This window comes from Adiantum capillus-veneris, chromosome 5 (assembly GCF_014529385.1).
Source record: "Adiantum capillus-veneris isolate H3 chromosome 5, ASM1452938v2, whole genome shotgun sequence".
NCBI classification, from domain to species: domain Eukaryota; kingdom Viridiplantae; phylum Streptophyta; class Polypodiopsida; order Polypodiales; family Pteridaceae; genus Adiantum; species Adiantum capillus-veneris.
Window position 1 is genome coordinate 51,862,906 of NC_140935.1, and position 22,761 is coordinate 51,885,666.

The 22,761-nt window shown below is 44.1% G+C and overlaps 1 protein-coding gene across 3 annotated transcripts in view; it reads left to right on the forward strand.

Moving 5' to 3' along the window:
- Window positions 1–22,425, forward strand: part of LOC147457305 (protein ROOT HAIR DEFECTIVE 3-like) — a 41,620-nt gene extending 19,195 nt beyond the window's left edge. For all 3 annotated transcript variants that reach the window (XM_086512226.1, XM_086512225.1, XM_086512227.1), the window contains 9 exons: window positions 19,903–20,068; window positions 20,185–20,309; window positions 20,383–20,645; window positions 20,729–20,825; window positions 20,931–21,122; window positions 21,246–21,350; window positions 21,419–21,513; window positions 21,590–21,686; window positions 21,848–22,425. In XM_086512226.1, the coding sequence (XP_086368352.1) occupies window positions 19,903–20,068; window positions 20,185–20,309; window positions 20,383–20,645; window positions 20,729–20,825; window positions 20,931–21,122; window positions 21,246–21,350; window positions 21,419–21,513; window positions 21,590–21,686; window positions 21,848–22,099 (1,392 nt within the window). In that variant the 3' untranslated portion in view covers window positions 22,100–22,425. The remainder of the gene's footprint in view (window positions 1–19,902; window positions 20,069–20,184; window positions 20,310–20,382; window positions 20,646–20,728; window positions 20,826–20,930; window positions 21,123–21,245; window positions 21,351–21,418; window positions 21,514–21,589; window positions 21,687–21,847) is intronic.
- Window positions 22,426–22,761: the final 336 nt, after the last annotated feature.

Sequence of the window (22,761 nt, forward strand, 5' to 3'; positions counted from 1 at the left end):
ATTCAGGCAGAGACTGGCAGATACCTATATATTGCTATATGCTACTTTTCTCCCAACACTTCATTCTATGCGATGTCTAGAGGACAGTCCCCTTTCTCAGTTTTAGATGATGACATATGGGAATTCTTCAGGAGAGATATCATCCTTCTAGGGAACTTTAATGCCAGGATGGGCCACTCCCAGACAACATTCTATGGCTCTGTAGACAAAATGTTGAGAGAACTAGATGTCGGTGACATGAGACTAGCTAGATGTTCCCAAGATGAGGAACACACAAAGTATGTGAGATACTTGACAGATATGGGGATTGCACATGGGTTGGCTATACTGAATGGCCTACAAACAGCGGATGGCTTCACTTGTTTTTTGCATAGACATGGGCCAGCACAGCTGACTGTGTCATGATTCAATCCAGCTTTATACCTTCTATTGAGGACTTTACAGCTGGCTCTAGGCCTATTGATATAGCAGTCGACCATGCACTCCTCACGTTGCCTATCTCCTTTCAGTTCAGCACAGCTTAGTGGCACGAGTATCTGCTCCTACTCGCTACATCTTCATTCCGTAGACCGATGATGTCCACACAAATGGGATTTACAGACAATTGTTCATAGAGGAGTCGGGATGGCCACTAGAGGAGCTCACCGAGATGCTGACAAAGACATTGCACGATGCAGCAACAGAGGCATACCCGCACCCAGCTAGAGCATAGACGACTGTCTGGAAGCATGCCTATCTCCTTTCGGTTCAGCACAGCTTAGTGGCACGAGTATCTGCTCCTACTCGCTACATCTTCATTCCGTAGACCGATGATGTCCACACAAATGGGATTTACAGACAATTGTTCATAGAGGAGTCGGGATGGCCACTAGAGGAGCTCACCGAGATGCTGACAAAGACATTGCACGATGCAGCAACAGAGGCATACCCGCACCCAGCTAGAGCATAGACGACTGTCTGGAAGCATGTCCCACGATAGTTGGTATGATGAGGAGTGTAAAAAGACGAGAGTGAGACTTCAGAGGGAGTTACTCTTGGGAGTCACCACTTACAGACAGTCATGGACTACCTTCTGGCTCTTAGTGTGACGGAAGAAGAGGGCTTACCTTGCTCAGCTAGAACGGGACTTGTACCAACTATTTTTGAGTCAAGACATGAGCCATGGAGTTTTTTTCATGAGCACTTCCCACCGCCAGCCATTACCACCACTGAGGCTTTCCAATCAACAAGCAAAGAAGACCGAGTAAAGCTAACTTTCGAGCAAATATGAGCAACACCCTTGAAAAATTGATCCGAGTGCAAGGTATATTGAAGAAAATAATTATGTCATTTTGGATTCGACCAACACCTCAACACAAAAAGGTCGTACATCTAAAATTACCACAAAGCAGTGGAGGCTTCAAAATCTCAAACCTCCTTACATGTTGAGACCCTAACAACATAGAGTATCTCTAGGTATCTTATAAACCTCGCTGCCAATATGGAACCTTGTGGTAAATGGCATGGAAGAGGTGTCGCACGTGGAAGTTTCTTTAGATTCAAGGGCACTATGTTCTCAACCCGGCCTGGGTTGGGCTATGCCTCTACTGCTACATGTGGATGCTCTTGAAGGAACTTCTGAACCTGAGGCTAGGGTTTTTCCAAACCTTAATAACATGTGGGTTCTCCTTTTATGGATTGCTATGGGCGAATGCAACACTTTTTTAAGGATTTTTTCTCAGGTTTAATTGATTTTAGATTTTTTTAATCTACATGCACAAAAAGAAATAAGAAGTACCTTTTTGTGACTTAGATCAGTGGATAGCTGCTTAGATCAATGATGAGTCTCTGGTCCTCAGATCGGTAAAGAGCCCTATGATCAATTTATGTCAGAAATGAAGTCCTTGACCTAACAAAAATATTGTCAAAGTGATCAAGTGTCCTTTCCTTAGCCAAAAACTAGTTTTGTCCTCATAGATCTAAGCTAGAGAGGAAAATTGGTCCTGAACCTAAGGGCAGGTTGCCTGGTCAGTCTAGACCTGTGGGGAATCACCTGTCTAGTCAGATTTTGGAGATAAACCCCTAAAATGGCTCAAATTGGTGAGTAGCCCCTTGGGAATTGATTCAAAGCAACACCAAATGTGTCCCCAAGTGCCAATAATAGCCCTTGGCCCATTTTACTAGCCTTAAAACAGCAACTTTGTCACCACCAATCTGAGGTTTTCCCCCAACAATCTGAGAGGTAGAGAATTGTTTCAAGTCTGCCAAATCAATTTTACCTCATAGACGCAACTGCACATTCTGGGGATGTATCTCTAGGTCGGCATCGTCTGCAAAGTGGAAAGTCATGGATGGAACTCCCTCAAGAAGACTATTCTCTTGCACTCCTCTGTTCAATAGGTAACAGAGTCAAAGAACAGAATATACGGCTATCATGAAGAAGCTGGACCGGAACCAGTGCTTGAAAAAGCTCTCCTAAGAACTTAGAAAACCTACATATGAAGTGAAAATGGTGTGGCTTCAACAGTGAATGTTGATTGATGCGTGGAGGTGACCGGGAGGCTCTAGAGCATTGGTCGTCTAACCAATTGAGGACTCACTTCACTTCCTAATTTACTATATTGCAAGCTCCAAAATGCAGTTTGGAGTCCAACTGTGCGACAACATTTCTCAAAGATCATGGCTTCTTGGGCCGACTTGGCAAGGTCGAGAGCTCTCTTAAGAGCATGACAGAGCTCTGCTTCGCGATCGAGTCTCGCATAGCAAACATAAGAACGCCTCCAACTGTGCCTTCTTCCATTCCAAGATGCGTGGTGTGATGCTCGTCTAGGCAGCTCACTGATCGATGAGGCGACGAGGCCTTTGGGTGAAGAAGCCACGAGAGTCGATGAAGGCATCGCCGGTGTGAGGGTCCATACTGAACATGTCCGGTGGGAGGGCGAGCAGATCGCGACCCATGCTGATTTCTAATATCTGCACGTAGCAGTAATGCTCATCGTGGACAGGGTTAGAGAGAAAAAGAGTGAAGTCGGTCTTTGGAGGCTAGGTTTTTCCATTGCCACCGCCCCTCTCCAACCCTTGTGAAACTTGTCATAACCAGTCCGCGCCGATGCAGACGAGTTCCAGCAGGTTCAACAAGCTATTCAAATTGTCACAAACTGGTGACGTGGCTGCACACACACACCCTTTCAGCATGGACAACCCGGCGGGAAAAATCCCTGGCAAATAATGACGTGGTGTTGTAGTACGGCAGACCCATCCAAAGCAGCGGAAAACGCGGAACGTACAGGCTGTTGACGTGGCAGGCAGCGTGTGGAAAATCCTGCTGCTTTCTCTACGTAGGGCTGCTTACGTTGAGTTTTGGCATTTCCTTTATTCAACGCAAGTTGAATAGAGAGAGAGAGAGAGAGAGAGAGAGAGAGAGAGAGAGAGAGAGAGAGAGCGTTTTATTTTGAAGGCCTTGCTTTAATTTACAAGCAAGAGAGAGAGTTGATTTCAATTTTTTTTTCAAAAAAAGCTTTTAGTTTCCAGCTTTTGGGGCTCTGCTTTTGGCATCCCTTGTACCTTTAAAAGCAGGCCTCTCACAACTCAGAGCATCTGGATGTAGAGTCTGAGTGTGAGCGCCTGCTAGCACTCTTGTACTTTGAACTCAGATTAATACAAAAAGAAATACCGAAAGGGCCGCCAGTCTTTGGGGCCAATATCTCTAGGCACGGAACTCCGCCGGGCCAGTGTCGAATAAATTGTGAACTGTGAACTATTTTGAAGTGGTTATTTGGTGCTGTCGTGGTAGATTCTTGACTTGGAGTGTCCAAGTCTATTACAGTGGTATCAAAGCACGGCCGATTTCTCTTCTATGGAATCTGATCCCAATTCTTTTTTCCGGGGTACCTATGGCTTCAGGAAAGGATTAGTCGACTCCCTCTGCATCCGACGATGTGGGAAGGGATCATGATGAAGATTCACGCAATGAGTATGGCCCGCCTCGGCCTACTCAAGCGGAGCGTCAAGAGATGGAGCGCTGACAATCGATTGGCGATGCAACAAAGATGATGCTTAATTTTGCCAAGGACCTGAAAATGGCAAAATATATGACCAAGACCTCTTTGGAGCAGGTGCATACGGAGTGGGAGAAAACCACAACACCACCCCCAAAACCCGCTCTCAAGAAACCTTCTGCTCACAAGAAATATACAGAGAAGGAATTAGAAGAGGTGGTTGATGCACGGATTGCTCAGCTTTTTGACGCGCAAAACAAAGCTAAAAAGCACGGCAAAAAGCAGAAGAAAGGCACTGACTTCCCGGGCTATTTGGGTCGTCAGACGACTTTTGAAAAGGTAAAGAAACAGAAGAAGCGTGTTCGATTTGAAGTACCCAGTTCTTCTTCTTATTCTTCTTCTTCTGACAGTTCTTCTAGCTCATCTGACTCGAGCAAAGAAGACCGAAAAGGCAAAAAGCGAAGTAAGAAACAACGCTTCCGAAAGGGCAAGAAAAAGGCAAAGAAGTCTAAAGCTCGACAGTTCTACAGAGGACTCGTCTACAGACAGTTCAGACTCTGATGAGAGCAACTTTTATGCAAAGAAGAAGAATTTTTACAAAGCCAACTAGTGTGACTTTCTCGAAGACAAAAGCAAGAAAGTCCGAGAGTTTAAGGAAGGTGAACAGTCAATTAAATTTGACACGTTTTCGGGATATAGAGATACTTCGAAGGCTTTGTCTTTTGTACAGCAGTTTGACATTGCTTTTGCGGGAGGACGCTACTTAGAGCACTCAAAGATTCAGAGAGCCGCCTCTTACTTTAAGGGGAATTCTCGAACTTGGTGGTCCATGCTTCTATTAAGCAAGACTGCACCAGTTAAATGGCTGAAATTCAAGAGGCTTTTTATTTCTTCTTGGTTGACTCGAGAGTATGAACGTGATCTTCGAACTGCTTGGAACCATCTTCGGATGACCAAGAAAGATACAGTGGACGCTTATTGCGAGAGATTCTGGAGCTTTTTTCTACCCGCCTCTTCATTTAAGAAGACCTCGTTCAAGGAACAGATTGAGCGGTTTACCTTGGGTCTACCTACAGAGATCCGAGATCACTGCTTGGAACAGAAGTCAGCTTCTATTCAGGAGTTGATGAGTCATGCAAAACAGGGTTTTGCCATCCATTCTGGCAGTCTGACTCACCCCACCGATGAGATCATGAAACAAAGAGCTGAACAGACTTCGGCAAATGAAAGTAGAAAGAGAAAGAGCAACTCAGAAAAGAAAGATGCACGACCCAAGCTTACTCCTCAGGAGAGAGCTCGCTTCATCAAGGAGGGGAAGTGCTTTGGATGGGGGGAAACTGGGCATATCTCCGCGAAGTGCCCTAAAAAGGCGCAGAAAGAACAGAATGACAAGGACGACGAAAGGCGTGAGAGTTCGAGAGGAGAAGAGCAACGTGGAAGAAAAGGCAAGATGAAAACAGGACTGGTTCCAGATTGCGTGGGTACCGATCCCAGCACGATGGACGAGAGTACAGAACTTTGCCGAGCTTGGGGCAAAGTGAAAGACCAAGAAGCCCTGATCTTCTTTGATGGAGGAGCCAAGGCCAACTTCATTTAACCGGAATTGGCGGCGCGGCTTGAGATCACTCCCAATCAGATGGGACCACTTGCGGAGGTTGTTCTAGCAGCACCCGAAAGGAACGTAGCCATTACACCTATCATTGGCAAACTTCTATTGCATTGTCAGGGGTATTTGGGGCACGAGGACTTTTACATAATGCCTTTGGAAGGTTGTGATGTTCTCTTGGGAATTCCCTGGTACCACAAGAACAACGCCGTGGTCGACTATTGGGCGAGGAAAGCGACATTGACTACAGAGAGAAGGGCAGAACAAATTATACTTGATATTAAACTTAAGGGCGAGTCTGTCCCTATTAAATCGGCTTCGGCCATTTCAAAATCAATGAAATCCAGCGTGTTTGTTTACTCGATCTTTATGAAAGAGTTGATTGATGAAGATAGGACAAATATTTCTAAACTTGATAAAGAACGCCAAGATTTTCTCCACTCTCATGCCGATTGCTTCTCAAAGGGCCTGCCAGGCGAGTTACCACCTGCTCGTACTGAAGATCATACTATTGATCTGATTCTTGGAAGAACGCCACCTTGAAGAAAGACGGATCTTGGAGAATGTGCATCGGTTATAGAGCTCTCAACAAAATCACCATCAAGAACAGATTTCCGATTCCTAGGATCGATGATATACTCGACAGATTACAGGGATCCTCGTGTTTTAGTAGGATTGATTTGAAGAGTGGATATTATCAGATCAGAATCGCGTCGAGAGACGTCTACAAGACAGCTTTTCGGACGACTTTTGGGTTATTTGAGTTTTTGGTGATGCCTTTTGGCTTAACCAATGCTCCTGCGACATTTAACCGGATGATGGACACGATTTTTGGAGAGTAAAGGCTATTTGTTGGCACTTTCTTTGATGATATCATTGTTTTCTCAAGAATGAGGTAGAACATAGAGATCATCTGCTTCAGGTTTTTTAGGCATTACGAGATCACAAGTTAGTGATTAATGCAAAGAAAAGTGATTTTTTCCTACCAGAGATACACTTTTTGGGACCTATTGTGTCAGCAGCAGGAGTGCAAATGGATCCGGCCAAGATAGAGACTATTCATGATTGGCCCGATTTGAAGAATGTCCATGAAGTTAGAAGCTTCTTGGGACTGTGTTCGTACTACAGGTGTTAGGTGCAGCGGAATGATTGTTTGCGCTTTGCTCAAGATGAGTGCTCCGAACTGTGCTCAAGGTTCCTTTTAGTTCTTATGGAAGGGAGAGCCTTCCGTTCTTTAATGGAAAGTGCTATGATCACGAACAAAGTGAATGGACACTATGCGTGCAAGTGAATGAGACTGAGAGATAGAGAGAGAAGAGAGATACGACGCCAGAGACGTTGTAAAACCCTCCTCTGAAGGCCCCTCTCTCGTTGGCGAGAGTGGTCTACTTATTGATCGCACAAAGTGGTACAATGCGGATGCAATGGACTGATGCAACTTGGGACTATGACGACGGTGATGACGACGACGACTTTAGGGCTGAAATCCGTGGTCTTCTATCTACTGAATTTCGGGACTGTTTCGGTGGCTGAAAATGACTGTTTTGGCTGCGTTTTTATGGGCTGAAAATGGGGGTCTTTTGCAACCAACTAGGGCTGAATCTGTTGCTGTTGTAGAATGCTGAAAACGCTGAATTTCTGCAGTGATAAGGGCTGAAAACCAAAAACACTGGCTGTTCTTGTGTCGCTAGCAAAACGCTAGGCTGTTCAGGATCTGTTGCTGGCGATCATGGCTGAAAACCCCAGGCTTGGGTGACTGTTGGCGATGATCCAAGCTGAAAACGCTGAGGCTGATGTCTTGCGAGGATGGGGACTAAAAACACTAGGGGTTCCTGTTGGGGTTCTGCTGAGAAGGTACCTGTTGAGCATGTGCTCCTGCTGCCTCTTCTGCTAGAAAGTGCTAACTTGGGTTTGCTTATATATTAACTTAGCAAAATTTCCCTACCTACTTTTGTTGGAAAGTCACTTAAAAATAATAAGTGAAAAATACCAAAAATAGGGAAAATAGGCTAAATGCACTGGAAAATTCCCCTAACTGAATTTGATAGATTCTGAAGGGAATATTGATGATCATGCTGTGTGCAACTAGAGGATATGCACCTACACTAAGTGATTGGGCATGCATGGTCTACGAATAGACTCACAAAAGTGTCAGATCACTTCTAATCTAGACTTGACTGGACTGACTGACCCTTGATCATGCTGTAGCTTGTCCACGGACACATAGGGTTGGATGTGTCACGTGACATCCCCTCCTTTTCAAAGTGAGGTACTGGTACCGAACTGTATGGCGTCGAGGGAGATCGCCAATAGCATCCGGAATCCTAGAAGGGACTCTTCGCCGGCCCACTCTGATGTGTGGGTCGTGCGGTACTTGAACTTCATAAAGGTCTGCAACGCTTGCTTCTTTGGGCCGCGCCGAAAGCGACACAAAGTCTTCTATGGCTCCTTCGATGCTTCAATCTCGTCGAGAGTCATGCTTCTTTCTTCTTCAAGAATCTCCATGGCTGAAAATTCCTGAAACCATTTCCAACACAAAACCATGAATATATCTATTCCATGTAAAGTGAGTGGAAAAAATATTGTCTTCGCTAAAGACTGTGTATGCAATGTAGATAAACATAGAGACGGAGTGACAACCCGTTCATCAAACACATGCAAATAGTGAGATCGAATCTTTCTCTTATGATCTAGAGCAATCAACTGTGGCAATTCACAACGGAAATGCGCATGCTTGGTGCTCATACTTTTATGTGCTCATTCGGAAACTGTGTCATGCCAAGGAATAGACATGGAATGTGACTTCCTTACATACATACTTTCTCAGCTTTTCATGAAAAATCCGCATACATTCGTGCTCATCCATGAGAGAAACGTGCTCAACATACAATATGTCATGCCTAGGAAAAGGGATCACATAACGATGCTGACTAAAATATAGGAAACGATCACGAATGAAACATTCGAACAATGCGTGCGTATCAATCATGTGAACACATAATACTTCCTGTAAGGGTTCTGTGGACCTAGGCTCGAGAGCCAAGATCTATTCTTCCTGAATGATCGAATCCTCCTGTGGGGGTTCTTTGGACCTCGACTCGAAAGCCAAGATCGGTTCTTGGTGATTGATCGAATCTACAACGAGGTTAGCTTCGCTAGAAAAAGCATCCACTAACACATAGCCTTGTGAACAATCACATCATCTTCATGCAACTCATCATGCTTGTGAGAAATCACATCTTGATCATGCAAATCATCATGCTTGTCAGTGTCATCCAAATCATCATGCAAATCATTGTCATTCAATTCATCATGCTTCTCATAATCATGCAAATCCTGTGTGTCATGCTTTGGAGAAGAAGAAACTGAGCGAGTCTCCTTTCCCGAAATCTCTTGCATCTAAGTCATTTGAAGTATATTGTGATGCTTGTGGTTGTAGTCTGGGTGCGGTCTTAATGCAAGAAGGCCATGTCATTGCTTATGGGAGCCGATAGTTCTCAAGGCCGGAAATGACAGCACAGATTTATAAAAAGAAAGAGCTTTTGGCGGTTATCCATGCTCTTACTTAGTGGCGGCATTAGCTACTCGGAGCGGATTTTAGTGTCTTAGAGACCACCAGAGTTTATGCTACTTCTTGTGACAAAAGCAACTATCGGAAAAGCAGATGCGTTGGGCGAACATCTTGTCACACTTTCACTTCCAGATTGTCCATGTTCAAGGGACTGAAGAATGTGGTGGGAGATGCTTTGTCTCGGAAGCTGTTGGTTTTGGCTATTTCCGCGATACATCATAGGAGCTTCGAGGATGTGGTCGAGCAGTATGCCACGGATATAGATTTTGCAGATGTTTTCACACGGATACGGAATTGGGGAGACAATAGCGGGATATTCCATTTGGGATGGCTACTTGATGAGAAAAACCATGTTGTGCGTTACACAGCCGTTGAGGGAAAAGGTTATGAGTGAATGCCACTGTCCACCTTTTACGGGTCATCGCGGCATTGATACCACCATGAAATGGGTAGAGAGATACCTCTTTTGGCCGAGACTCAAGAAGGATGTGGAAGAGTTTGTGCGCAGTTGCTTGGTATGCCAGAAAGTCAAGTTTGACAGGCATGTTTGTCCATACGCACCCGCCCCTAGGAAAGTATTGCAATGGATTTCATTTTTGATCTCTCGAGAACACATAGTGGTCACGATGGTATTTGGATTGTTATTGACAGATTTAGCAAGCAGGGCCATTTCATTCCAATGAAGAAAACAGTCAAGCCGGATCACTTAGCGAGTTTGTGGCCCAGATTTTCAGATTGCCTGAGACGATTGAGTCCGACAGGGACCCGAGATTTACGAGTTTGTTTTGGAAGGCAATTTGGGAGAACATTGGCACGCGGTTGCAATTCTTGTCATCTTTCCACCCGCAGACTGACGGGCAATCTGAGATTGCCAATTCAGTGATTTTAGATTTATTGAAGTCTTATATCTTGGATTAGAGGACTCAATGGGAAAAGTATCTACCTTTGGTGGAATTCGCCTACAATAACACGATACACTCTTCGACAAGGAAGGCGCTTGAGATTGCTGTGAAGGTTCCACCCTTCCTAAGCACGAAAGATAAGATTTTTGAAGCGGATGAATACACGCGACTTAGATACGGATTTTGCCAAGGTCCGCGAGGCTTTGCAGAAATCACAAGAACGATAGAAGAAGGCAGCGGATCGCCATCGTCGCGATTTGAAATTGAAGGAGGATAATTGGGTGCTCCTATGTTTTGAGAAGGCATGCTTGAGAAAGAAGGAAAGGATAGGCTTTTTCCAAAGCTTAGTATGAGATACTACGGACCTTTCAGATCTCCGAAAAGATCAACGATGTCTCCTTCCGACTGAAACTGCCTGACACTTGGAGGATTCACAATGCATTTCATGTGAGTCTCTTGAAACCTTTTAAAGGTGATGTGCCTGATGAGCAACCCGAAGTGGAGGAAAACGAGGAGATCCTTGTTCCTGAACAGATTTTGGCACATAAGGACACAAAGAATAAGGGTAAAGTAGCAAGGCGGTTCTTGGTTAAATTCAAGAACTATCTGGCATTGGATGCGAAGTGGATGGAGGAGGAGGACGTAGCAGATACTCCTTAGATTGTGAACATTTACCTCAAAGCTTTTGGTTTAGCATAGTCTACTCCAAATGGAACCCAGAATTCAGCTTGGCCGTAGATCTGGTGCAGTGGGGTGCACAAAAGGGGAGTTACTCCGCTCCTTTGTCAACAGATGCCTTGATTTTTGTATACTAGAGTCAGTGATGTCTCTTTGAGCTTCAGGGATGTCTCTTTGAGCTTCAGGGATACTGAGAGCTGACAGTATTCTGCTGTATGACTTGATGAAATGGAATTCTTGAATATGAAACTGATTTGTTCTTGACTTGTTTGTGAGTGCAGGAATTGATAGACGAATTGCAGCATTTTGGTCTAATCGATCTCGAATAGACATGGTTGAATAGGGGTTAGTCAAATGGGCATTGATGAGGTCCCGACTGGATCTAGATGCGATTCCTAGCTACATTGCCGATAAATCATGGTCTAAGATCTGAATGAATATTGAATGTCATGTGATGTCTAGTGATGTCCTGTGATGTCGTGTGATGTGATTGTCGATTGGTACATGTGCTAGATGTGTGTTCCTCGCGTGTCGGCACTAACGGTCAGTGTCTGCTAAGATGGTTTTTGGCCTCTGTCTGTTTTGCAGGCGTAATTGAAGGCGATTACAATGCTTTCAAGAGGGGGGTATGTCACAAACTGGTGACGTGGCTGCACACACACACACACACACCCTTTCAGCATGGACAGCCCCCGGGAAAAATCCCCGGCAAATGTTGACGTGGCACTGCAGTATGACAGACCCGTGAAAAGCGGCGGAAAACGTGGAACGTACAGGCTGATGACGTGGCAGGCAACGTATGGAGAATCACGATGCTTTCCTTACGCAGGGCTGCTTACGTTGATTTTTGGCTTTTGCTTTATTCAATGCAAGTTGAATAGAGAGAGAGAGAGAGAGAGAGAGAGAGAGAGAGAGAGAGAGAGAGAGAGAGAGAGAGAGAGAGAGAGCGTTTTATTTTGAAGGCCTTGCATTAATTTACAAGCAAGAGAGAGAGTTGTTTTTAATTTTTTTTTAGAAAAAAGCTTTTAGTTTCCAGCTTTTGGGGCTGTGCTTTTGTCATCCCTTGTACCTTTAAATATGTGAGCAGGCCTCTCACAACTCAAAGCATCTGGACGCAGTGTCTGAGTGGGAGCGTCTGCCTGCACTCTTGAACTTTGAACTCCGATTAATTACAAAAAGAAATACCGAAAGGGGCGCCAGTCTTTGGGGCCAATATCTCTAGGCACGGAACTCCGTCGCCGGGCCAGTGTCGAATAAATTGTGAACTGTGAACTGTTTTGAAGTGGTTATTTGGTGCTGTCGTGGTAGATTCTTGACTTGGAGTGTCCAAGTCTTTTACACAATCTACGTAATCAAAGCTACCCACAAGGTTTTTATTTATCTATTAAAATATTATCAACTTTAGCAGGGCTTTGTACGACCTTCGTGATTGTAATCGAAACCAATCCATGCCAACGTAGGCTGATTTCAGCACGGAGTGGCGCCACTTTTAGTGACGGCGATTTTGAGCGCTGTTGCAGTGGGGCGGAACGTTGCTGCTGTAGATTTTTTGTTTTCAAAATTGGGTACCACATACTTATTGGATCTAAGTGCAGATGTACTGATAGGAATCCCCTAAGATCCCAATTCTCATCTCTCACGATCTCATATGTAGCTGATCGATACCCAAAACTTTGGGGAAGAGTCGAACCCCAAAGTTTTGATGTTCGACTCTATCATGTGCTAGACCACTTAGGCACACTCCTAGAGTGAGAGCAGCATGTGAAAAAGAATGCCTCTACATGCCCCCCTCATCCCCGTTTGCGGCCCTTTGGTTGTCATTGACCATCTTGACTTGGTGTTGCTACTGTCATGGACAAGCGACTCGGACTGCATAGCCTTTCTGCTACCAATGGCGGGTTGCAGCTGTGCTTGTGCACTTTTGCTTGATCCTACCTCTTATGGGGCATCTTTAAAAGATTCTCACTATTATGTATTTTCAAAATGTCTCACATACTTGATCACATTTACTTTGAAAAAAAGGCCCTTGGGCATGTTGGAGAAGCTGGACAGCTGTGCCGAAACGGGTTTTCGGCACCGCGGACCCATTTAAACCATGGTGCCCCTAGGATTAAATCCTCATGCTTGAGAGGAGAGATAAAGAAGTTCTCTTTGTCCACATAGCTTTGGACATGGAGCCTCAATTTCCCGATTAAGGGAGTGACTGAAGCTTCTTGCCCTTTGAAGCACCGTCTGCGGGTAGGACATCTCCCATCTCGTAGGCTTGCATGCCTAGCTTGGTGGCCAACTCTATAGATATAAAATTGTGAGTAGAACCAGGGTCACAGAATAAAAGCATCATGTTCTCTTACCTTTCCCCAAGCATGGCATAGAGGAGATTCTCTGTGGTGAGTTTCCTCCTCTTGCATTTCGACCAAGGTAGCTCTAGGAGGATCATGGCGGTTGTTCTTTTGGAGACAAGCGCGATACGCATACCCTTGTTCGCCGCACTTGAAACAACGGTTATCCTTGCGACAACGCTCAAGCTCTTCAGGAGTGAGTTTATTTTTGCCTTTGTAAACTCCCTTCTCCTTAGCTTTGTTGGAATTTCCCTTAGGAGACTTTGGGACATTGTCCTTCCCCTTAGGCTCATTGGAACCCTTGTTTTTAGGGGGCTTAGAATTCCTCTTAGCTCTTGTTTGGAAATTGATTCAAGAGGCCACCATAGTATGATGTATTACCGCCCATATGGTGCGTGGCCTTTGGGATTTGATATACTCCGCCATTTCTTCGGTTAAGCCCGCACAAAATTGCTGCTTTTGCTCTCCAAAATCCAACTTTTTGAAGACAGTGGCTTTGAGTTGTAGGTCCCAAAACTTGTCTACATATTTGTGGATGGATTCATAGGGAGAGAGCTTCAAGCTTCGCCATTCGGTGAGTACTTTGTCTTTGGCATCGGTGGCCAAAAACTGCTTCATAATGGAAGCTCTTAACGCTTTCCATGTTCGTGGAGCTTCATTGTTGGCCCGTTGGCTAGACCACCATTGTCTGGCGGACTTTTGAAAGTGCATAGCTACATGGCGTAGCTTAGAGGACTCCGTGAAGCCCTCATCTCCAAACGCCGCATCAAATTGTTGGATAAAGGCCAAGACTTTGTCTGTAGCACCAAAAGTGCCATCATAGGTAAGGAAAGAGATGCTCTTCCCTCCCTTTTTGAATTTCTTGAGCTTGGACGACCTCTTCCACGCGGCATAGGATTTTCTATGGCCTCTTCTTTTAGATGGTTCAAAGGTTGCACCATCACTTTCTTCAGAAGATGAAGAATTTGAGGAAGATGGAGAAGAGGATGACCTCCATCTCGCCTTTTTCTTGCCTTGATCTTCATTGTCCTAACCATCACTTTCATAAGAGGAAGAGGATGAAGAAGATGGAGAAGAGGGTGTCCTCTTTCTCGCCTTTTTCTTCTCTTGCTTTTAACAAGCATCGGGGCATCATTAGTAGCTTGCTCATTAGCAAAATCAAAGTTATCAACATTAATTTCACTCTCTTTACTATTGTCAGCCATTCTAACAACTTTTAGGTGTAAACTTTTTAGGTGTACTTTGGCACTTCAAGCCCTAGTTGCTACTCTTCTTTACCCCTTTAGAAAAAGCACTCAAGCTACTATACCCGTGGCTCGAATACCATTAATTGCAAGGAATAGAAGAGAGGGTCGTTCAACACCAAAACAGCACCGGCTCCTGTCAAGCTTTTAATAGCTCAATAGTGGTTAAGCCGTAGGTAAGCTCCGTAGGACTCCACTATTAAGACCATAGCTCTCGACGGTGATGCCCCGTTAACTGCACAAAGGCAGGCTCACTGCAAGGCTGAAAAATCCCTATTCTACTTACTCACATGCAATTAATAGTACCAACCATTTATAGCTAGCTTGAGGACCTCCCTTCTTGAGCAAGAAAAGAGAAACCTTATGCTCTGATACCAAAGTAACATTTAATGGCCTAGTAACTTGTGTGTAGCGGAAAATAGCATGAACATAGTGAGCATTTCATTAGAATAGATTCCTAATGAGATTCACAAGAGTGCTTGGGTGGAGAAAGCAACAAAAAGCATAACACCTAGTTAGATAGCATGAACAATACTTCAAAAGAGAGAAATTAATCAATTGACAACAGTTGAGGATCGGATTTGCATGGAGCCGGTCCCCCCTCCAAAAGGCTTTGTATTATGGTTTCTCCCATCAAGAGAGACATTTTACAATACAATTCTTTGTGTTCCTTCAATACTAGCTAGTGCAATGAAGATGGAAACTTCATGCACTAAGCAAAACACTTATCAAATACAACATCAAGTCCCTCACGTTCTCAGACCCAAGACCTTACACACCTTGGAAGATGGTGAGAGCTAGCGGGGTATGAGAGTAGATTGAGAGGAAGGAGTATTCTTACGAGAAAGATGTACATCTCCTCACATAATCACTCATATTAGCATAGCTTAGCTTAGTAATTAGCATGGTAGAGGAGACGAGCATGCATTGAAGCTTGGCTCTTGGTTGGATTTGCATCACAAAGCCAAGAGTTGTTGGTGTAGGCCTTTCTTCTCACAAGCTTGGAGTAGGTGATAAGCTTTCCATTAAAGCTTGAGAAGGAGAGAGAGTCTTCTTACTCCACACATGAGCTAGTGTGAGTGTGTAGGTGATAATGCCTTTGAAAAATCAGCCCCCTCTCTCTCTTGGTCGACCCCTTTTGCTATTTGCTCTTGCTAGCATCCTATTGGACCTCCCCAGGCTTAGCCAATGGTAATTAAGCAGCATAGGTGCTAGCCTTCTGACATGTGTCCCCCTTTCCCCTTTTGTGAGAGCTTTAGGTAATTAATAAATGCAACTAAACTCTCATTGGACCCCTTTGCCTCCTAGCCAATAGGAATCAGGCAAGCCATTGGGTTGCTGAATGCTCATTGGACCCCTTGGGGAGACTGTCCAATAGTCTTCTAGAGAGTTTAATTCTTATTGATTCTTTTATTAAGTGTTTTAAAATTAATTAAACTAGATTTACTCTAGCCTAATTCTCATTGGTTCACCTCCAAGGCCATCCAATAGGATTTGGGTACACCAGGTGGGCATCTGGGCTACGGAGCTAACATGTGTCCCTCATTCCCTTTGTGTAAAGGGAGCTTGTGGTGTGTGTGTGTGTGTGAGATTCTCTCTCATCCCCTACTTGCAAGGCTCGCCCCCTCCTATGTAGGGATGGATGAAGACTTTTTGGGCACACATAAAGCATCCAATTTCCCTAATCTTTGACCTTTAAGCACAATCTTTGAATTTTGGAACCTTGGCATTTTGGAAGTCTTAATGGGCTGAACCTTAGGGTCTTTTAAGCCCATTGGTGCACATAGCTCTTTTGCAGATGCCCCTCCCCCTTTGGATCCCTATTTTCCCTCTTTTGGATCCCTACTATGGCCGGTCTGCTAACTTAACCAATATTTCTCCCCTTGCACTTCCCCATATTAAATGATCAGTTTAACATGAGAAAATCATTTAGGAGAATTAGATATTGATTATTATGACATACTGGATTTGTTGAAGTCTTCTTCTTTGGATCAGAAGACTACATGGGAAAAGGTTTTCACCTTTGGTGGAATATGCCTACAATAAGATGATCAACTCTTTGATTGGGAAGGTGCCATTTGAAATGATTGAATTTGCTACGAAGGTTCCACCCTTCCTCAGCACGAAAGATACGATTTTTTTTTTGAAGCCGACCAGTTTACGAGGGACTTGGACTTGGTCTGGAAGGCTTTCGTGAAATCTCAAGAAAGAGACAAAAAGGCAGCAGATTGACATCGTCGTGGTTTGAAATTAAAGGAGAACGATTGGGTGCTCTTACGTTTTGAGAAGGCACACCTGAGAAAGAAAAAGGGAAAGGAGTGGCTTTTCATAAAGCTTAGCATGAGATACTATGGACCTTTCGAGATTTCCGAAAAGATAAATGATGTCTCCTTTAGACTGAAGTTGGCCGATACTTGGAGAACTCACAATGCTTTTCATGTGAGTCTCTTGAAGCCTTTTAAAGGTGATGTGCCCGATGATGGGGAGCCTGATGAGCAACCCAAAGTGGAGGAAAACGAGGAGATACTCGTTCCAGAACAGATATTGGCACAGAAAGATAGAAAGATAGAAGGTAAAGCGATAAGACGGTTCTTGGTTAAATTCAAGAACTATCCCGCATTGGATGCGAAGTGGATGGAGGAGGACTTGGTAGATACTCCTCAGATTGTGAATCTTTACCTTGAAGCATTTGGTTTAGCATAGTTTATCTCAAATCGAACCCCGAACTCAGCTTGGGCGGATTTTGGTGCAGTGGGTATGCACAAGAGGGGAGTCGCTCCGCTTCTCTGTTAACAGATTGCCCCAATTTTTGATACTAAGTCACTGATGTCTCTTTTCAGTTTCAGGGATACTATGAGCTGACATTATTTTGCTGTATGACTTTATGAACTGGAATTCCCGATAATATGATATTGCTTTGTACTTGACTTGTTTAAGTGCAAGAATTGATAGACGAAATGATGCTGCATTTTTTGAAAGATCTCGATAAACGTGATTGCAATAAGGATTAGTTAATCGGGCATCTATGAGGTCCCGAGTGGATCTAGATGTGATTGCTAAATATGTTGCCCATTAATCATGGTCTAAGATCCGAATGAATTTTTTAATGTGATTTGTCATGTGATGTCAAATGATGTCCTGTGATGTGACTGTCGATTGGTACATGTGCGAGATATGTCTTCCTAGTGCGTCGGTACTAACAGTTAGTGTCTGCTACGACAATTTATGGCCTCTGTCTGTTTTGCAGGCGTAATCGAGGGCGATTACAATCCTTTCAAGAGGGGGGTATGTCACAAGCTGATGACGTGTCGTGGCCCTGGACAAGGGGGCAGCAGAGGACACACCCACACACCCCGGCTGTTAGCAAACCCGCGGAGACAGGGCTGACGTGACAGTGTACGGTCCTTCGTGATTTGTGGCAGAAATCTTGCTGATAGTGCTGACGTGGCTGGGTGTACGAATCCCGCTTTTCATGATGCAGTTGTACGGAAACTCCAGCTTTTGCCTACGCAAATCCTACGCAATTGCTTGGAGAAGCTTTCGGGGAAAGTTGCTTTATTTTAAGCTGATTTTAAAAAGAAGCTTTTGATTTTGAAGCTTTTGGGGCTCTGCTTTTAGCATCCCTTGTAACCTTTATACTAAACCCAAGGGGGCTCCCTCTGGACAACATCTGGATACAAAGTCTGAGAGCGAGCACCCGTGGGAGTTATACCTGGCTCGAAGATTAATATAAACAGAAATACCGAAAGGAGCGCCAGTTGTTGGGGCCAATACCTCTTGGCATGAAACTTTGCCGGGCCGTGTCGAATCAAATTGTGAAATGTTTTGAATTGAATTTCTATTGTGTCGCGGTAGAATCTTGACTTGGAGTGTCCAAGTTTGTTACATTTTGCTCGTTAAATTTTAAGTTTCATTTTGGGGGGAAATTTGAATTTAAATAAACTAGCAGTTTTGCCTGATTGAATTCAAAAGTTGTCCTTTGATTGCTTTCTTAATACTAGAGGTTTGACTCCCTTAAACTGTCAAATAAAGAGGCCCTCCTAGAACCCATTCTCTTCCTAATGTCTAAACTCATCTTCAGCTTTTGGATCTTTCATTCTCTATCCATAAGCGCAAACAAACATTTCTAAAGAGGAAAGAACCAATGCAAGAAGGGATTGTTGATTGTGGGAGCAATCTTCACTATGCCCTTTATCTGTGCAAGACAAACATCAACCAACTCACACACACACACACACACACACACACACATGTGCACGTGCGCACACATGCACGTGCGTGCGCGCTAATGTGCCGTGCTCACACACAGACACACGCTATCGTGCCATGTGCACGCGTGCGCTATCCTGCCATGGCACGCATATAATGTGAAAATGTCTTAAAAATTTCTTTTTCATCAATAGGAACAATTGCCATCATGTACATAGTGAGCTATGTGTGGGAACGATTGTTACCGTATACATACCTTCATAAGGAGCTACGACTTGGTGCCGTAAGTGCTTTTCTAATGTAAATAATCCCTAATATACTTTGGGAATGTTGATGGACCTAATGCAACGTGGTCGAGCACTCGTCTCATCTAGACAGTTTGATGCGGGCGAAAATGTCCAAAAATAGCAGGTTTCATGTGTGGCCATGAAAAATGTGTCCAAAGTGCTTGCCAAGTGGGAAAATGAGATTCAACATGAAATTTGAGCCCAATGGGATTTTTCCACAAATTTAGGGATATTTCCCAGCTTGTTTGGGCATTTTACGGACAAAAAAGGGCAGTTTTGGGCTAGAAAGGGCTAAAAATGGCCATAAAATGGTCAGAAATAGCCCAAGAGTAGCATAAATAGCTCAAAATTCCATATCAACGATGGCGCCGTCCTTGCTCAAGTGAGTGTGAGTTTATAGAGCCAAGAATGAGCTCTTTTGGACATCTAACAAAGGAGATATTGCAGTTCCAAGTCAGGGTTCTAGTGTTGTCCCGTGCTGTTTCCACTGTATGTTCGAGGCTGTGAGGCGACCAATTAGGGTTTCCCCTCTTCAAATTATCACTTGGGCTTGTCTAATGAAGCTTTGAAGCTCCCATGAAATGGTCACAACGTAGAATTGAAGTGTAAATTTAGGGTTTTAATCGAGGTGAAAGAGCATCATATCCGTGCAATCGAGAGCGAGGCTACACTAAATTATCACACAACAAGAGTTTTTGGTTGTTCTAGAGTGATGATTTCATGGATGGAGTTCTGTTCTTTTTGAGTGTTCCTTTTGTTGCCATAGTTGGACGATTCCCTTGATTTTGCTGCAAACCTTCACAGTCAGACGCCCAACGCTTTCCTAGCCGCACTGCGCACTTCTTGACCGCGCACACACGCACGCACTCGCGCGCGCGCACGCACACACACACACACACACACACACACACACACACACACACACACACACACACACACACACACATGAACATGAACATGAATCCATAGAAGGTGGATATACAGTTGGAGCGAGAGGCAATACCTGTTTTTTGTAGTTTTAAGGATCTTTCATGAAGCTGGTATGGAATTGTCTATGAACCATTTCTGTCTGCTCGTTTTACATTGTAGATGGTATATCCAGCCTATCAAGTGATTCTAGGACATTACAGAGCCAAGGCATTTGAGAGATTCAAGAAAGATTTTGAAAGTCTTTCCTCTAAGAATGAAGGGTTTGCTGCTGTAGTAAGACAATGTACAGAAGCCAGTGTGGCAGAGTTTGATGAAGGCTGCGCAGGCAAGTGGGTCTCTCTTTATTGTTGTGCATGCAAAAAATGCGAGGTGCGAAACACACTGGCGCCAATCAATCAGGTCATCATCTTTGCACTGATCAATGTTCTTTCATTCTTGTAGATGCTTTTGTTGATATTGCTGGGTGGGATCCTGTTAAAATCAGTGACAAGCTTTTGCGAGATATTGAAGCACATGCTAGCACAAAACAGGGTGAAAAGCTCGTAGAGTTAGTCAACACATACGAGGTAAGCCCGCGTTGTCCTGGTGTATTTGGGATCGTGTGTCAATTTTATTTGACTTGTCTTGGTTCATGTGCAGAACAAACTTGAGACGGCTCTTACTGAACCTGTTGTAGCTTTATTGGATGCTGCCACACCTGACACCTGGCCAACTATCGAGAAGCTACTGGTGCAAGAAACCCAGTCTGCAGCTAGTGATCTTGCCGGAGCTCTTTCTGGCTTTGAGCTAGAGGAAAAGGAGGAGCAGAGAATGTTATCAAACTTGCAAGATGCTGGAAGGCGTATGGTTGAAAAGAAAGCAAGAGAGGAAGCAAATCAAGCTTTACTTCGCATGAAGGAAAGGTACAGGGCTTGTTTCGAATTTATTTCACTGCCGGTTGAAGAAACTTACCAGATCTCGTGTTAATGGCAATGGGCTTTTGCAGATTCACGACAGTCTTTAGCCATGGACCTGATTCTATGCCACGAGTTTGGACTGGCAAAGAGGATATGAAGGCCATTATTTGGGATGCACGCATGTCGGTAATGATCCATAACTGTACACGCTATGGTGGCTTAGCTTAGCCTTCATTTCTATCTCTAAGACATGTGGGTAGACTGGGGTGTTATTCTTGGTTGAAACTGCAGGCTGTAAGGCTTCTGTCGACTCTTTCAGCCTTGCGATTGGAAGAGAAGAAGAAGTCAGACCATATTGAAGCTGCCCTTACTTCATTGCTACACGATGGAAGCGAGCCTGGATCTCAGATTGGTTCTGTAACAGAGAGAGGCTTAACTGCAACGGGCGGACAAAGTGCTCTTGCATCAAGCACATGGGAAGGGGTACGGCTGTAAATCCTTAAAAGATGTTTCTAGCTTTCTTTAACCCTACACCCTAAACCCTACTTCGTAATTCTCTTCTCACATTGTCTGCTGAGGAATCCTATTCATGCCTTTGTGATGTAGATAGCAGCATCAGATACTCTCATCACCCCAGTGCAGTGCCGTGGTCTGTGGAGGCAGTTCAATAGGGAGGTTGAGTACACAATTACACAAGCAATCATTGCCCAGGTATTTTAAAATAGTTTTTGCTCTCTTGTATTTGTCCCTTCATTGCCTGACATCTCTCTGTCTTGCAGGAAGCTAGCAGGCATCGGGCATCCTGGTTGCCGCCTCCTTGGGCTATTGTTGCAATGCTGTGTTTGGGGTTCAATGAATTCATGATGCTCTTGAGGTATGTTTTTTCCCGGAAATGGAGGTATGTAAGCTCAAAGCTAATACACAGGTATCTCATACTCATCTCTTTGCAGAAATCCACTATACCTTGTGATTACTTTTGTGCTTTTCTTACTGGGACGCGCAGTGTGGGTGCAACTTGACATCGAAAGAGAGTTCCAACATGGTTATGTAAGGGTCTTGAATCAAGGCTTCAAACAAAAATGGCATTGCTCTATTGTGGTGGCCATTGCTGGCTGTGCTTGAATTAAAGTTTACAACATTGCGATTTTGGCTTCATCTTTCGTAGGTGTGAGAAAGAAAGTTGCATTAACAATGCTAACATTTTGCAGTTGACGGGGATTATATCGGTGTCAGCAAAGCTGTTACCGACCTTTATGAATTTTCTCAAACGGCTTGCCGAGGAAGGCCAGCAGATGGCCAACAACTCGGGCCTTAGTAACAACAGCACCATCAGTTCAGGAAGGTCTCCTCACAAGCACGTGCCCATGCAAGAAATGGCATCTTACACAAACTTGAGCGATGACTCATCATTGAATGGAGACGACCATTCGGGCTCTTTAAGATATGGACAAAGGAGCTAGGTCGCTACCTAAAGGGGCTATCATGAGTGCTTTCAACAAAACCCTAATTCCTCACATTCTGGAGTGTCTGAGTCTTTCTAGTTGCCGCTTGATGCTCCAAAAGGTAGAGGTTTCATGTGAAATCAATTCTTGGAGCAAGCCATGGCTATGAGTCGTGTAAAAAGTTTTGTGCAGCCATAGAGTCTGTCATCCCCAAGTTCTGTTGTCTATTTTTTATCATAAGATTTGACAATGTGATATTTTGCAAAGGTCATAACTTTTCCCGATTGTATATTTTTGTGAGTATCATATGTTCAATACCAATTGAAGCGGGTAAATTTCTTTTGTATGAAAGAGTTCTGCTTATATGAGGCTTCCTTACAAGACAGTTTCCTGCTCCATGTCTCTACTGTTGCCATGCTATCTTTAGAAAAGTTATGATTTTTTTCCTTCTTCTGAAAAACCCAAAAACAGTGGGAGAAGATACTTCCCTAGGGTAGCTTAATGCGGGAGGCTTGGTTTATCTCGCCGAATAGATGTCAGTGAAGGTTTGCCTTTGCAATACACTCTTTGGGTGGGAGTTAGCCATGCATAAGTTGTGTGTGCAGAGCATTAAACATAAAATTATGTGCATTTTCAAAGCCATTGATAATGTGGTAGTTATTTGACACCACACTAGCTTA